Source organism: Saccopteryx bilineata, chromosome 2 (assembly GCF_036850765.1).
Source record: "Saccopteryx bilineata isolate mSacBil1 chromosome 2, mSacBil1_pri_phased_curated, whole genome shotgun sequence".
In the NCBI taxonomy this organism is placed as follows: Eukaryota; Metazoa; Chordata; class Mammalia; order Chiroptera; family Emballonuridae; genus Saccopteryx; species Saccopteryx bilineata.
The window spans coordinates 339,758,824-339,774,533 of NC_089491.1; the positions used below are offsets into that span (position 1 = coordinate 339,758,824).

The following is a 15,710-nucleotide window of genomic DNA, read 5'->3' on the forward strand; positions in this document are numbered from 1 at the left end:
TGCTGCTGCACCTGTGATCACTGAATATCAGGCACCCTGTGCGACTTGGGCAGAGTGTGGAGAAATTCCCATTTATTTTATTTACTTTCTACTGTGTATCTAAAGACCTCTTCAGATTTATTTTTTAAATCACTTTAATTAGGATTTCCTCTGTCACTTCATAAAAATGTCACTGTAAATGTTTAGAATTTTGATGTAATTGATATGAATGCTTTTGTGAGAGGTTATAGATCAATTCACAAGATGATATATTTTTAAGATGATTGTTGTTAGGAAAATGTTTATATTAGATATCCTATATTTTTCATATGCAGAATACCACTTACTAACACTGTATCTTAATATGACTATCCGCTGCCCAGAGTCACAATTTTAGCATTGATAAAGTGATCCTGTGTTGTCTAAACCAAGGACCCAACTTGAAATTGGGACCGAGGGATTAATTACATCAAGTCAGAGGGGTAAATATTTGTGGCACACATTTATTGCTAGATAAGACTGTCCCCTAGACAAATAGTAAATATTTATAGAAATATCTGGAGTGAAGCACATGGGGTTTGAATCTCACTTAACTTAATTCTTTGGTTTCTAGTTCAACACTTACAAAGTATGTAATAATAATACAGATCACTTCAGGAGTTGCTTTGAAGAGTAATCATGCTCAGTGTAAGTTAATTGTTATCAAAATTATTATCATCCACAATTCATTATTATTGATAACTTAATATCATTGGTAATAATTTAGTATTGCTTCTACAGCTATACCCCACACCTTCTCACTCTGAATTTATACTGCTCACAAAAATTAGAGGATATTTCAAAATGAATATGAAATACCCCCTAATTTTTGTGAGCAGTGTATTTCATACACACCCACAATTAACTTATATACATTTAAGAAATGTAAGTATTAATGACACTTACTTAATGCCTTTAAAGATTGTAATTCAGCGGCATTATCTCACTTTGATCCTGACCTCTTGAAGAAAAATAGTTATTGTTATTCCAGTTTGGGAAAAGAAGAAAATCAAGGTTTGTGGAAGTTAAGTGACATGATCAGATTCCCACAACTAATAATTAGGGACAGAGATTGCACCCACAACTTTGCGAAGATAATATTATACCAGGGTATGTTCCTTGCTGCTACATATAGGAATTCAAGTCATCTAAAGCTAAAGGCAGGGAATTTTTTTCTCATAAGTTTCCATAGTACTTAGTCATAAACTAACATTGTGAAATACCAAACCGATGATTATACACTTGCCTTAGAGAGATGTTGAGTCTTCTGAAGATCCTCTTCATTGTTTAGTCTGTTGTGACTGTTCTTTCATCAATGGTACAATTATTGTTTTATCAAGTCCCATGATGACACACTAGAAGTAAAAACTTTTACAGAAATGTAAACAGCAGAGGTGGCAAGGGGTTGACAAAAGGATTTTTTTTTCTTTTACTGGAAGAACTGACCTTCTATATAGCTTGTGCATCACGTGGGAAGAAAGGAATGCCATCCTTCCAACACTGTGCTGGCTTCTACGTGAAATGGTTTCCATTTTTACAGATAGCATTAATAGAGTCAAGCAAATATTATAACCAAAAATTTAGAGGATAAGATAGCAACTGAGTATGTTAACATTATAAACATTTACTATGTTCTACTGAAGGAAGAATTCCAGGGCCCTCAAAAGGAATCTGCCTCTGGGTATAATTCATCATTAGACAGATGCTTAACAGTGTCACACATTACTGGATAAAATGCAATTTTCGTATTGGGAAAGGAGGGTAAGGATGCTGGTTTTAGGTGCAGATATTTATCCCTAGCTTTGAAACCATAGACCGTTTGCTTAATCTCTCCATATAGCCTAAGCTCCCTCCTTCAGAAAAAAAGGGTGATAGGATCTGTTCAGTACATTTTAAAGAGTTGTTAACTTGAAGCGAGTTAACGTACAGTATGTTTGAGAGTCCTAAGATTGTGTTTTCATTTAAATGTGACTTTTCTTGTTGTTGAAAATGTGATGCATGCTCATGGTAAACAAGAAAAAGGAAGAGAGAAAACAAACTAATAAATAATATAAAGGGGGGTAGAGTGAGAATTATGTAGCTCTATGTTATTGTAAAGATTTAGAATAATATTATTATTAGTGCAAGCGATGGCAAGAATCAGATGGCCATGGGCAAATCATTTACTCATGCTTACAGTTTCTTAGTCTGTAAGATAAGAGCTTAAATTAGTTTTATTTCTTTTTTAACATAAATGCTATATTTATACATCATTCTTCAGAGGAAATGACCAAAAAGCTTTTTAAAACTAAAATATACTCTTATGTTTTATTAAAATGAATGTGAGGAATAAATTAAAGTGTCAAACAGAACCCTCAGAAAATAAATGTTTGGTATTCTTCAATCAAAAATTATTAAAATTAACATTTTGTGAAATACATACACATATAATTCAATTAAAAAAAATGTCCATTAGTTTACTAATGAAGAGACAGAAAAGGCAAGAATATAAGCAAGTCATAACTCTGATTTTACAGTTACCTTACCTAATGAGGAATCATTGGAATAAAGATTGAATTAGTGAAATTATTTTCTTCAAATCAATTACATGAATCAACAATTGTATGAATGACAACCAAAAATAGTACTGTTACAGAAAATTATTATTGAAACAATTCTAATAATTAGGTAAATAGGGGTTGAATTAATAATAGTAATTGTTGATCCTGTATTGACTCAACAAACATGTTCTGATCACCAGTGGGCTGGATGGTAGACCTATAAAGACTAAGATGTCAAAATTCACTGTTTTTCTAGTGAAGGAAGAAAACACACAGACAGGTATATCAACCAGTGTTTGATGGGTCAAGGTATGAATAGGGAAATCTCTAAAAATGGAAACCTAAAAGGTAACTCACTGTATGAAGAAAGTGCTCAGCCTCCTTAATAAGCAGGAAAATACAAATTAAAACCAAAAGAAATACTTCTCTCGGGTTTGCAAATATTAAGAAGATGCATAACAATTGTGCGAAGGTTAATGAGAAACAGGACTGACCTGGTCAGACCAGCATCTGCTGCCGCCATCCAGGAAATCAATATGGTGGCCGCCAGAAGAAGGCTTATACCCACACTATCATCCAGTGGTCTCACTCCTAAGCATATACATACAACAGGGAAATTCATATGCAAATCCATACGACAATGTAAAAATTTTTATTTCAGCACCATTTCAAACAGGTAAGGTCATCTACATGCCCATTGCTAGAGAAATGTATAAGAAAAAAAATGTCATGACTTGCTGATTATGGAATTAGAAGAAATATGTTTGAAACAGCTGGAACAACATAAAAACATGGTACTGAGTGAAAAATAGAAACCAACAAAAGAGAGAACACAGTATTGTTTAATAAATTAAGATCATAAAGGAGACTTGACTTATAGTGGGTAACACACAATATAATATATAGATGATACATTATAGAATTGTGTACCTGAAACCTGTATAATTTTATTAACCAATGTCTCCCTAATAAATTCAATAATTATTTTTTAAAATTTTAAGAAAAAACCTGTATTTTCCAAGGTTTCATAGCTAGCCAAAGAAAACAGTCCAAGGCAATTCAAGCAAGCTCTAAAAGAGAGGAGGGATAATGGGATATGAGAATTAAAAATGAAAGAAAGGAATATAAAACATGAGAAAGACCTTGCAGAAATTATTGGTTATAGTCTGAGGAGCATGATTAACTTGGCTTTACACTTGATGTTCAAATGACCGTAACCCAAACAAACAAGTGAATTAGAACAACAGAACAGCATAAAATAATGGAAGCAGAGATGGGAAAGAAAAACAGGCTGGCCAAGAGCAAACAAAAGGGTTCCATAGAGCTGATGATGTGTGGGAATGTTTATGTGATGAATGATAATTTTGTCTTCCCATTGGGTTAGTCAGTTTTTAGGTCAGGCTTTAAGTATATTGCCAGCCCAAAACAATCTTTTGAATCCCCTTTTAACTGGGGCAGGTAGGTTACAATAAACATGGAGCAGAAGGAAGGAAGAATTATGATCAGTGTGGTTCAAAAGGAAGAAATCTGATATATTTTAAAGCAATGCTTATATTACATCTGTTCATTTTATTCTATTTCCCTGCAGGTTTACATGTTTATTTGGCTACTTGGCTACTGATTAGAGGACACAAAATGAATAACTCAACAAATTCCTCTAACAATGGCCTGGCTCTGGCCAGTCCTTATAAGACATTTGAAGTAGTGTTTATTGTCCTTGTGGCTGGATCCCTCAGTTTGGTGACCATTATTGGGAACATCCTGGTTATGGTCTCCATCAAAGTCAACCGCCACCTCCAGACCGTCAACAATTACTTTTTGTTCAGCTTGGCCTGCGCTGACCTCATCATTGGTGTTTTCTCCATGAACTTGTATACCCTCTACACTGTGATTGGCTACTGGCCTTTGGGACCTGTGGTGTGTGACCTTTGGCTAGCCCTGGACTATGTAGTCAGCAATGCCTCGGTGATGAATCTGCTCATTATCAGCTTTGACAGGTACTTCTGTGTCACAAAACCACTCACCTACCCTGTCAAGCGGACCACAAAAATGGCAGGTATGATGATAGCCGCTGCCTGGGTCCTCTCCTTCATCCTCTGGGCCCCAGCCATCCTTTTCTGGCAGTTCATTGTAGGGGTGAGGACTGTGAAGGATGGAGAATGCTACATCCAGTTTTTTTCCAATGCTGCCGTCACCTTTGGTACCGCCATTGCAGCCTTCTACTTGCCAGTGATCATCATGACCGTGTTATACTGGCACATATCCCGGGCCAGCAAGAGCAGGATCAAGAAGGACAAGAAGGAGCCTGCGGCCAACCAAGATCCTGTGTCTCCAAGTCTGGTCCAAGGACGCATAGTGAAGCCAAACAACAACAACACGCCCGGCAGTGACGATGGCCTGGAGCACAACAAAATCCAGAATGGCAAAGCCCTCAGAGAGGCTGTGACTGAGAACTGCGTCCCAGGGGAGGAGAAAGAAAGTTCCAATGATTCCACCTCAGTCAGTGCTGTGGCCTCGAATATGAGAGATGATGAAATAACCCAGGATGAAAACACAGTTTCCACTTCCCTGGGCCATTCCAAAGATGAGAACTCTAAGCAAATGTGCATCCGAGGTGTCACTAAGACCCAGAGAGGTGACTCATGTACCCCGACTAATACCACTGTAGAGCTCATTGGTTCTCCAGGTCAGAATGGAGATGAAAAACAGAACATTGTAGCTCGCAAGATTGTGAAGATGACAAAGCAACCTGCCAAAAAGAAGCCTCCTCCTTCCAGGGAAAAGAAAGTGACCAGGACAATCTTGGCTATTCTGTTGGCTTTCATCATCACGTGGGCCCCATACAATGTCATGGTGCTTATTAACACCTTCTGTGCACCCTGCATCCCCAACACAGTGTGGACCATTGGTTACTGGCTTTGTTACATCAACAGCACTATCAACCCTGCCTGCTATGCACTGTGCAATGCCACCTTCAAGAAGACCTTTAAACACCTTCTTATGTGTCATTATAAGAACATAGGCGCGACAAGGTAAAATATCTTTGGGACGAAGGAAGGTGGTCAATGGGAGCTTGGGAAGAAGAAGAGGGGTAAAAGAGCTAGCTTTGAAATCTCTGCCATTGCACTTTATAGTCTTATGTTGGACGTGCAATTAAGGAGCCCAATAGTGACACTCTTGTGCCTATGCTCCAGTCTGAGAAACTCGCACCTTATAAACCCTGTCAGTGTAGCAGCAATGAGACCATGAATGTGACATGATGGAACTATGGATTTAAGGAACGATCTGTGTTTTCTCAGGCTCTCGAAGAAGGGCTTCTGAATCTACAATTTTATCAGTCTCTGCACAAGAAGAATAATAACCTCACTCCTTTTCCATTGTTGTTGTTCCCATATGTGTCTATATAAGGATGAAAGGCCACCAGTTACAAGTTAACATTGAGACTTGAACATAATGAAATGGACATTATACAATGGGGAAGTAAAGAAAGAAAATCCAAAAAAAAAGTGTATAAAAGATCTTCAGAATGCTAAACAAATATGATTCTTTTGTTATGGTTTTACTTGGAGGATTACAATGTAATAAATGCTTTTTTTAACCTTTTCTTTTTCCCACCATCAAAAGAAAGCAAACAAACAAAAACAAAAACAAAAAAAAACTCAATTAGACCACATCATTATTTTTCTCATTATGGCATTCATTGTTTTACTCATCTACACTGTGTAAAGGCAAGGTATAGAGGACTTTCACTAAATCTAACCAGAGACAGCCATGAAAAGGGGCATTTCACCCCTGCCCACTGTGTCCTTTGCCTTCTGTGGGGGTATGAAAAGCCTGTAAGGATGTTGTTCACTTCTGATCCCTTATGGGAAATGCTTTCATCAATCTGGTTTTCTCCCAAACTTGCCTCTTATTTTAATAGCATAGCCTCCCCAGTATGTAAACATGCTTAAGAAGCCAAAGTGATTTTTTTTTAATTGAGGTTTCAGCGGGTTAAATACTGGTTGTTCCAGTTGGAGAAAGTTTACTGAGGCCAGACAACTTTGGAGATAAGAAAATAGAAGGTCCAAAGGGCATTCCGTTTCAACCTGAATCTGCCTGACCCACGTATGAAATGCTAACTTGTAAAGCATGAACTTCTGGCCTTTGTCAGCAGGAAGACGATGCTACTTTCTTCATTTAGAATTCTGAATAGGATTAACATACTCACGTGGCACCAGTGACTTCTGGGTCCGTCTGAAGAGATTATGACCTTCTCCTCAATGCATTCCGAAAGCCAATATTCAGTTCGTAGTCAAATGAGGCTGTTTATAACCATTCTATTACCCAATTGAGAAAAAAAAAGGATAATTCAAAAACATTTGCTGAAACCACACATTCCATCATTTGCAAATTGTCAGTTCTCCCTACATTTTTTTAACTCCAAATTTCTATCAATAGAACTATAGTCATCTCTGTGATGGATGTGTCATAGATAACATAAACAGAGGCCAGGTGAGCTCAGTAGCATCTGAAAGAATGTAGGTGGCTATCCCTGTGTCATTTCTCGTATTTCTTTAATTCTAGACCATAAAAAAGTCATGTCTGGAACTACTATCCAACATGAATGGACTTTCAAGAATCTTGTCCATGTAGAGACTTTTAATTTGACACCTCAAATAAATATAATTCTATCATTCATATTTAACTAGTTATTTTTATTCCTTGTGGGTTTTACTCTATTTGTTGTATGTAGTCCTCCAATCAGATTTTCTAAAGATGACCCCATCAATAGAAATAAAGGTTATACTAGCCTTTTCAAATTTCATATTTTTCCTTTTAGACTTACGGACTTTATCTTTATGTGGGTCACATGATGAACTTGTCAGTATTAGAACTTAGTGCTTTATTATTTTTTTAAATTTATTATTATTATTTTTATATTTTTCCAAAGTGAGAAGCAGGGGGAGTTAGTCCGACAGACTCCTGCATGCGACCGACCGGGATCCACCCGGCTTGCCTTCAGGGGGTGGTGCTCCACCTATGGGGCGTTGCTCCACTGCAATTGGAGCCATTCTAGCACCTGAGGAGGAGGCCATGGAGCCATCCTCAGCACGCCCAGGCTAACTTTGCTCCAATGGAGCCTTGGCTGTAAAAGAGGAAGAGAGAGATAGAGAGAAAGGAGAGGGGGAAGGGTGGAGAAGCAGATGGGTGCTTCTCCTGTGTATCCTGGCTGGGAATCAAACATGGGACTTCCACATGCCCCGGCCAATGTTCTACCGCTGAGCCAGCTGTAGACCTTAGCACTTTAATTAGTTATTTTGTGTGACTGGCCCCACTGATGGCATCTCAACAATTTTGAGAGTTAAACAAAAGCACAATGTAAACAACAAAAAGAACAGTCAGGAGGAAGTGAATTGCCAATAATATTTGTACTTAACTTACCCTTTATAAAAACAACTTTCTGCTTGAATAACTTCAGTCCTTTCTCCCCCCAAATCTTCCAGTGTGAACATACAGCACTAATTCAAACAGATTCCTTTACACTACAATTGCATCAATGTAAACTTTTGTATTTTAAATTCATATTTATTTTTATTTTATTTCTTCAAACCGACGAATAAATTGAGTGGAAGGGACATCAAGTCAATGGAGTGTTTGGTTCCCTGTAAACAACAGTTGGCTGGGTGAATATTTCACGTATTAACTTGTAGTATTATGATGTAGATTCAGCTTTAGTCAAGAGAACTGTTTGGATTCAAGGATTGTGGATTCCAGATGGATTCCGGATTTGGGTCTCTTGTACGTAACCATCCAACTCATTCTGAGTCAAACTGTCTGTTACTCTCCATCACCACTACATCCTTCCCTTTGTTCCTTTTATTTCTTATCTTCGCCATGGCCATCACAACCCTATTGAAAGAAAAGCCAGCAAGGATTAAAGAAAGGATTTGTGAAGAAAAATGGCTTTGTCAACTGGAATCAAGAAAATGGAAATAATACTGCAAATGGTAGATGATTAGAAAGATGTGGAGACTGTATTCAAAGTTTTGCATTAAGTACTGCTGGATTTTATTACTTCAGTGGCTCTCAACCAGGGATGATTTTGTTGCCTCAGGGAACATTTAACAATGTGTAGAGGCATTTCTGGTTGTCACAATTGAGGTGGGGAGGGAAGACTGTTGTTATCTAGTGGATAGAGGTTAGGGATGCTATTAAACAGCTCACAATGCCCAGGATAGCCCAGCCCTGACCCTGACTAAAATTTATTTGGCTCAAAATGTCAACAGTGCAGAAGTTGAGAAACCCTGGTCTATTTCAAGGCAGTCTAGAGCTTGCTTTTTATAAGTGGGAAACAAATCCTATATTACTACTAGAACACCAATGCAAATTACTCACCTGTTTGAAAAAGGTAACGCTCGCCAATCGAGAATCAGACGCACATCATCCATTGTGTCTGATGTATTTGTAATTCATAGATTGGGAACACAGGTCACATATACATATCCAGAACCAACAGCTCAGGCACGTAGTGTATTGTTTCCAACAACTCAATGTTCGATTATGATTGTCACAGAGTCCAGTCAATTGAGGTTTTAGTAGTTGGCCATTACAATGGTTGCATTGATGTAATCAGTTTCCATTGAAGCTGACCTTTGTCCTTTCAAAAACATGAAGAGCCTCTTTCAGAAATAGTATGTGTCATCTCCTTTGTTTTCACTGGAAAGGTGACTATCAAGAATTTCTTCTCTTCTCATAGCAATAATGTAAATATCACAGAGTGGTCTTATAAGAAGAGGCAATGAAATATGTGAAAAAGCATGGTCAGTTCTTGAAAAAATAAATGGTTGCCTTTTCACCAGTTCATCATGAATTTAATGACAGATCCCAAGTGTTAGGACAACATATAATAAGTCATTTTACATTTGTCCAGCCCCATAGAATGTACAACACCAAGAATGAACCTTAATGTCATCTATGGATGTTGGGTGAAAAAAAATAATGTGTCCATGTAGAGCTATTCATTATAACAAACGTACCACTCTGATGCAGGGTGTTGACAGGAGTGGGAGGCAGGCTATGCTGGTGTGGGGATTGGGGGATAAACTCTCTGTACCTTTTGCTCAATTTTGCTGTGAACCTAAAACTGCTCTAAACAATAAAGTCTTTAAAAAAAAAAGTAAAATTCAAAACCTAATAAGAATAAGTCATGTGAGATAAGCTTTCCAGTGAGGAGGTGGAAGCCAGAGGTCCCACATACTCCTACCGTTTGTTCAGTCACTGCTTGTTTGATCTTGAAGATTTGAGATGAGAGTTCAAACTGATGACCACATACACATAGAGATGCAATCTACTTTTCTTTCTCCCACTTCATTCATTGACAGTTGCCTTTTCCCCAGTTTGATGATACATACCCCTTTTAACAACCAGAGCCCTGGTGTTGCAAATAGATTAGGAAAGCATCCAAAGCTGGATGAATTGTGCAAAGTGTATTTTCAGCATGTATATACAATCCCATGCCTCCCCAGTATGCTTCTCTCCAAAGGGTGCACGCTGCAGCATGAACTGTGTGCGTATTTAATGTATCTTCCTGGACTATGCTGTATGCTTAATATATATACATATTCTATAAATAAAGTAATGAAATGTATAATAGAAATACATATTTCTGTATGCAAATAAATATATTATACACAAAAGCTGAATATGCAATATGGTATATGTTGCTTCAGAGTAACAAGATTAGACTTTATATGCCCACTTTTCAAAGGAAGTAGTTTTGCTTTTAAAGGAAGAGGTGCAAGAACAACCCCAAATCTTACTCAAATAAAAGTTTAATGGTTTAAACTGTTTTATACGTTTGAAAGCATGGCGTTGATTTTAAATATCTCTTGAAAGAATATATTAATAAATCTTTGCTAGTGTCACCCCATGGGACAACAATGCTGTTTGCTTCTGCTCTTCTGCCCGGCCTCTGACTAGAACCTTCCAAGCTGTTACGGTTCCAACAGCTGTGTTGATCTCACATCTGATTGCCTGATGAAACTGCAACTGATTCATTGACAAGTGGCTTCGCTCATCTCCAAATTAACTGATTTTTTTGTCAAATAAAAAATAATCATCCTTGGAGGAAAGGATGACCTTCAGAATGTTTTTCATTCTGAAAACCAAGGTAAAAATTTTGGAAGCACTTTATTAACTGCCTTTTTTTTTTTCTAGCTTGGGTCCAATACAGCATCCTGTGCATTGAATATTGATAATGTTTAGTGTAGTACATTGTTGCAAGTTGTTCCAAGAAATTACCAAAGAGGTGGTTTATTTCTGAGTGTCCTATATTTTCTCTACAGCAATCATCTTCCTATCTTTGCTGCCCACTCAACTATCTACATTCCCCAGAACATTTTCTTTGGCCCGTTATTAGCATGAGTTTTCAGTAAGCAAATATTGTTATATTAGTTGATACTGGGTGTGCAATCCTAAGAGATGCTTTCATTTTAATAGAAAAATTGTAAACATTGAATATTTGAAAGATTTCTATTAGTATTTAGACACCAACACAGGCAGTGTGGGAGAGACTTTTTTTCTCAATGAATTCTAGTTTCTTTCAAACATTGTGACATATTTCAATGACTAGTCACTTCCTATAATTTCTCCTTTCATGCCACAATCTATCCTTGTGAATTGCTGTCCTTTATCTAAACTAAAGTCATTTCTGGGGAAAAAAATAAAGGGAAAAATTGAGTTTTCTATCAATTCTCATTAGTTTCTTATTGTTCCAGTGAACTGTTCTCATTTCATTTTTTAGAATTTGAATTGAATTCTGTACTGATGAATTGTCAACTGCTATTTCTGACTAGGTGGTTGCAAGTCCCTTACTAAGATAGAAAAAACATCTGCCCATCATAAAGGAAGAATTTTCCACTATGTAACATATATCAGTCTTTCTCAAAAAAACAAACAAACAAAAACACACACATAAAAAAAAACCAGAAGAAGCAGAATGTCATAAGTTGTGAAACATAGGTGACAGTCTAGAAAATCAGTTCTTTGGCTTCCTAAACATACACTCACACAATAACTCATGGAAGACTGCAAAAATAACTAAAAAGGCACCCATCTTCTGTATTTGAACAGTATATCCAGCCATTCATTGGAAATCTTTAAACTGTATCTTTACTGGACATGTAGATATCCTTGGAGGATCTGTCAAATAAAAAATGAGTATCCTATTTTAAATGTTATGAGGAGCCTTCATAGAGTTTTCCATCATGGCTGTACCAATTTGCATTCCCACCTCACTGCACAGGGTTTCCCTTTATTCCACACCCTTGCCAACTCACGTTGTTTGTTGATTTGTTGATGATAGCCATTCTGACAGGTGTGAGGTGATATCTCATTGTGGTCTTATTTCCATTTTCATGGTTAGTGATACTGAGCGTCTTTTCATATGTCACTGGCCATCTCTATGTTCTCTTTGGAGAAATGTCTGTTGAGATCCTCTGCCCATTTTTTAATCATATTGTTTGTTTTTACTCTTAAATTGTATACATTCCTTACATATTTTGGATATTTAACCCCTTATCAGATGTATCATTGGCGAATATCTTCTCCCATTCAATTCCAATGCTGTGTAGAACCTTTCTATTACTTCCAGCATTTGGAGCTGTGCTAGAGAAGACATTGAACTCTTGGATCAGCTAAGTGATATTGAATTTAAAAATTCTACTGCATGACAATGATTATATGGAATCATGGTACAAAAACATGCCTAGATTGGAGAAGTCCATCATAAAACCTAGAAAACACATCTACAAATACGTACCTTCATTGCTGGCCCCAAACACTATACAACTATAATATGGTTCTTTTTATATCAACAACACTATCTAGAATGCTGAGAAATATGTGATGATTTCTCAGCACATCCCTTTGACATCCCTCTCAGACATTCTTTTTAGGTTCATAGCTCTTTATGCCTATAGATAATATAGAAATGTAGAGTGATATTTACTCTAGATATACAACAGATTATCAAACAGTCAAAATGTCTGGGATTCTGATTAATAAACAAAAAGTCAAGCGTTCATGTCTAATTTTTCAGAACAAGGAAGATTACCAAGCAGATTATTTTTGCTTTTTTTGGAATTCTCACTATTTTAGCTTATTATTAAAAAAGTACAAGGGTTCATTTAATGACTAGTTATTAAATGGCTGAATAAGACTATTTTATGTTTTCTCAACCTTATTGGATAACTTAGCCTACATAAAAATATATAATCTGAACAATATTGCATTTAAGCAGAAAAATAACTATAAAGCATAAAGTTAAGAATAAAACAGAAGTGATAAAAATATGACATCTTGGTGAGAGAAAATAACAAACAACTTATCTCTAAGCTCTCTCAAAGGAACAACAATAAATATTTAATAGAAGTTCTTTTATCCGAGTTCTTTGTATTTTGGGTATGTTTACTTCATCTCTTTTAGTACTTTTGCTAAAGTCTTTACTAATTCTGTTTTAAAAGCAATTTGTACAAATGTTTGGAGAGGCAAACTTAAAAATTGCTATTTTGATAGAGCTTGTTTTTATTTTAGTTCATGCTGCTACTCCAGGAAGCAAAAAAATAATAATATAAAATTTAACTGCTTATAATGTCACATGTGCTTTAAATACCAAGACAAAATACCACAGCAAAGATACAGACAAAGGACAGAATTACAGCTTTATATGAAAAAATAATTCTGTGTCATGATGGTTTCCATATGTAATCATTTCTGAACAACATGGTGTTGATTTCCTCTGTAGTCATACAGCTGTCCACAGGGTGATGGATCCTGGCCCTCGGTCATGCTGGAAAGAGCTCTGAACATATCAACATACTGTTTTAAACAAACCCTGTGGAGACATGAATGGGCATGATTACCCACTTATCATGACTAACTTTCAGATCCATACCAGGAAGATAAAGCCTGCCAAGCCTTTTATTGAACATGGAGTGTGTGAGAGGCTCAACATTATCATAAGATTGGCAGAACTGAAGAAAAATAAAATTATTGGAAGTTTCAGATACGATAAAAAAAGAGAGCCAAAGTTTATGCTCAGTGTACACCTATTTGGAAGCAAATACAATAGTATTCCTTGGACTTGTACAGGTTAAATATTTTATGTAACTGATGAGTTAGAATTATAAGGTTACATTAGCTGTAATTCCTACAAATTTGGCATGCCAAAAAACCTGGCATTTTTCTGGTTTTCATTGGTTTTCTTTTTATGTAAGAGTAAGAACTGGCAAGGTAACTCAGTTGGTTAGAGCATTGTTTCCTACCCACCAAGGTTGTAGGGTCAATTCCCAGTGAGGACACGTACAAGTATCAACCAATGAATGCATAAATAAGTGAAAAATTGAGGTCTCTCTCTCTCTCTCTCTCTCTCTTTCTCTTTCTTCCTCTGTTTCTAAAATCAATAAGTAAAAACATTTTTAAAAAGAAATAGGACGTGCATTAGAAACACATAGTATAGAGTACTAGTCTTTTTAAAATCCTATATTAAAAGACGGTTACTTAAGTGTATTTGAATTTCAGAACACATAGTGAGACTATTTAATACAAGAAATGCACACACTAGAGTAATAATCAGAGATTGTATACTTTTAAACAAAACATTTTATAGTCCATAAATTGTATAAGTATACTTTTTGATAGTGTCTTTAAAGATAGCCCAATTTATATATAAACTGGATTATATATAAATGTATTATTGCTATAAATTACATATATTTATACAGGTCTGTATAAGTTATACAGATTTTATTTATAAAAGGAATTTCATGGCAAGTGATTCACAAATACAAGGAATGAGGTATGTACCAATGGAAAGTAGTCCACATACCTAAAAGGAGTGCTGGCTTAAGTGTTGATGATGCATGTATGCAAAGACATTCCAACTTCCCAGTTCAGCAGGAGGAAACAGTGCCAAAGCCCAGAAATAGTTGGAAGACGATAGCAATTGCCTGCCGTGTCCTTGGATGTCTTTCTGCCAAGTTATATCCCTAAATGTAGCATTAGACCAGTCAGAAAGGTCAAGAATAAAATGCTTTTGTGATAAGACTCTTCATGTTTAGAACACATTTGTAAACATCTTGGAAGTCAGACTCTAGGGACTCTTGAGTCCTTTTTAAGAAAGGATACCATCTAGTTATAAGGTACTAATTTCAGTGCACAGTATTGGGATCTCTGGCTCTACCCATCTCTCTTTCTCTAATTACCAGGTGAAAACTTCTCCAGAGGACCCTCTTTATCTCTCCATTTTACAAATACCTAAGTATTTCACATAGAGATTCCAGATTTGATCAGGTTTCTAGAAGTACTTGGTGGGTGACAGGTGTAGAAAACCTTTCTTCTTTTGGGTGTGCCTTTACCAAATAATTGACTTTGAGATATTGATCTGAAATTCATTTCCATTTTTCAAACAAGGAGAAGAAAATCAAAACCCATACCAACAAATACCAAATGTTGTCAAGTATACACGGGCCGAGATGTACCATGGGGAGTAGGCTTAGACATGACTGTCTTCTTGCTGATGGGGTAACATCAACCCCAGTTCTTGGAAAGCACTCATTCAGACATATTCATTCACTCCAGTTTAGGGCAAACTTAAGTCCTTTGAATCTTGGGATTAATCAAAATATTATTTGCCAACTAGTCTCATCTTTGCCTGGGAAGCTCTCCTCACCCTCAATTACCTAGTTAATTCCTAATAGTTCTTGAAATCTCAAATTAAGGATGTCAATTTTGAGAATGTCTCCCCTTGACTTTCCTAACTACATCAGATCCTACACTAAGTCCCAAAAGCATTGTTCACAGTGATGATTTTATGTATGTTTGTAAGACTATTTTATACATTTTTTTTCTCTGCCTGGAGACTGTATGCTTTGTTAGTACAAAGATAATGTCTGCATCTGACTGCCTGAGACAGTGTCCAATACATGGGCACTGTTGTTTCTCTCTAACAATTTTTCTTCCACTTACTAGTTATTTGGCCTTGAGAAAGTCATTTAATTTCTTCTTATGTAAAGATAACCCACATTTATATTTATATATATATTATTGCTATAACTTATATATATTTACATGAGCCATATATAGAGGTTTAGAAGTACCCATGGAGTTTGA

The 15,710-nt window shown here is 36.3% G+C and overlaps 1 protein-coding gene across 3 annotated transcripts in view; it reads left to right on the top strand.

Moving 5' to 3' along the window:
* Positions 1 to 11,247, top strand: part of CHRM2 (cholinergic receptor muscarinic 2) — a 108,129-nt gene extending 96,882 nt beyond the window's left edge. For all 3 annotated transcript variants that reach the window (XM_066262371.1, XM_066262372.1, XM_066262373.1), the window contains one exon: positions 4,147 to 11,247. In XM_066262371.1, coding sequence (XP_066118468.1) covers positions 4,194 to 5,594 — 1,401 coding nt within the window. In that variant the 5' untranslated portion in view covers positions 4,147 to 4,193 and the 3' untranslated portion in view covers positions 5,595 to 11,247. The remainder of the gene's footprint in view (positions 1 to 4,146) is intronic.
* The last annotated feature ends 4,463 nt before the right edge of the window (positions 11,248 to 15,710 follow it).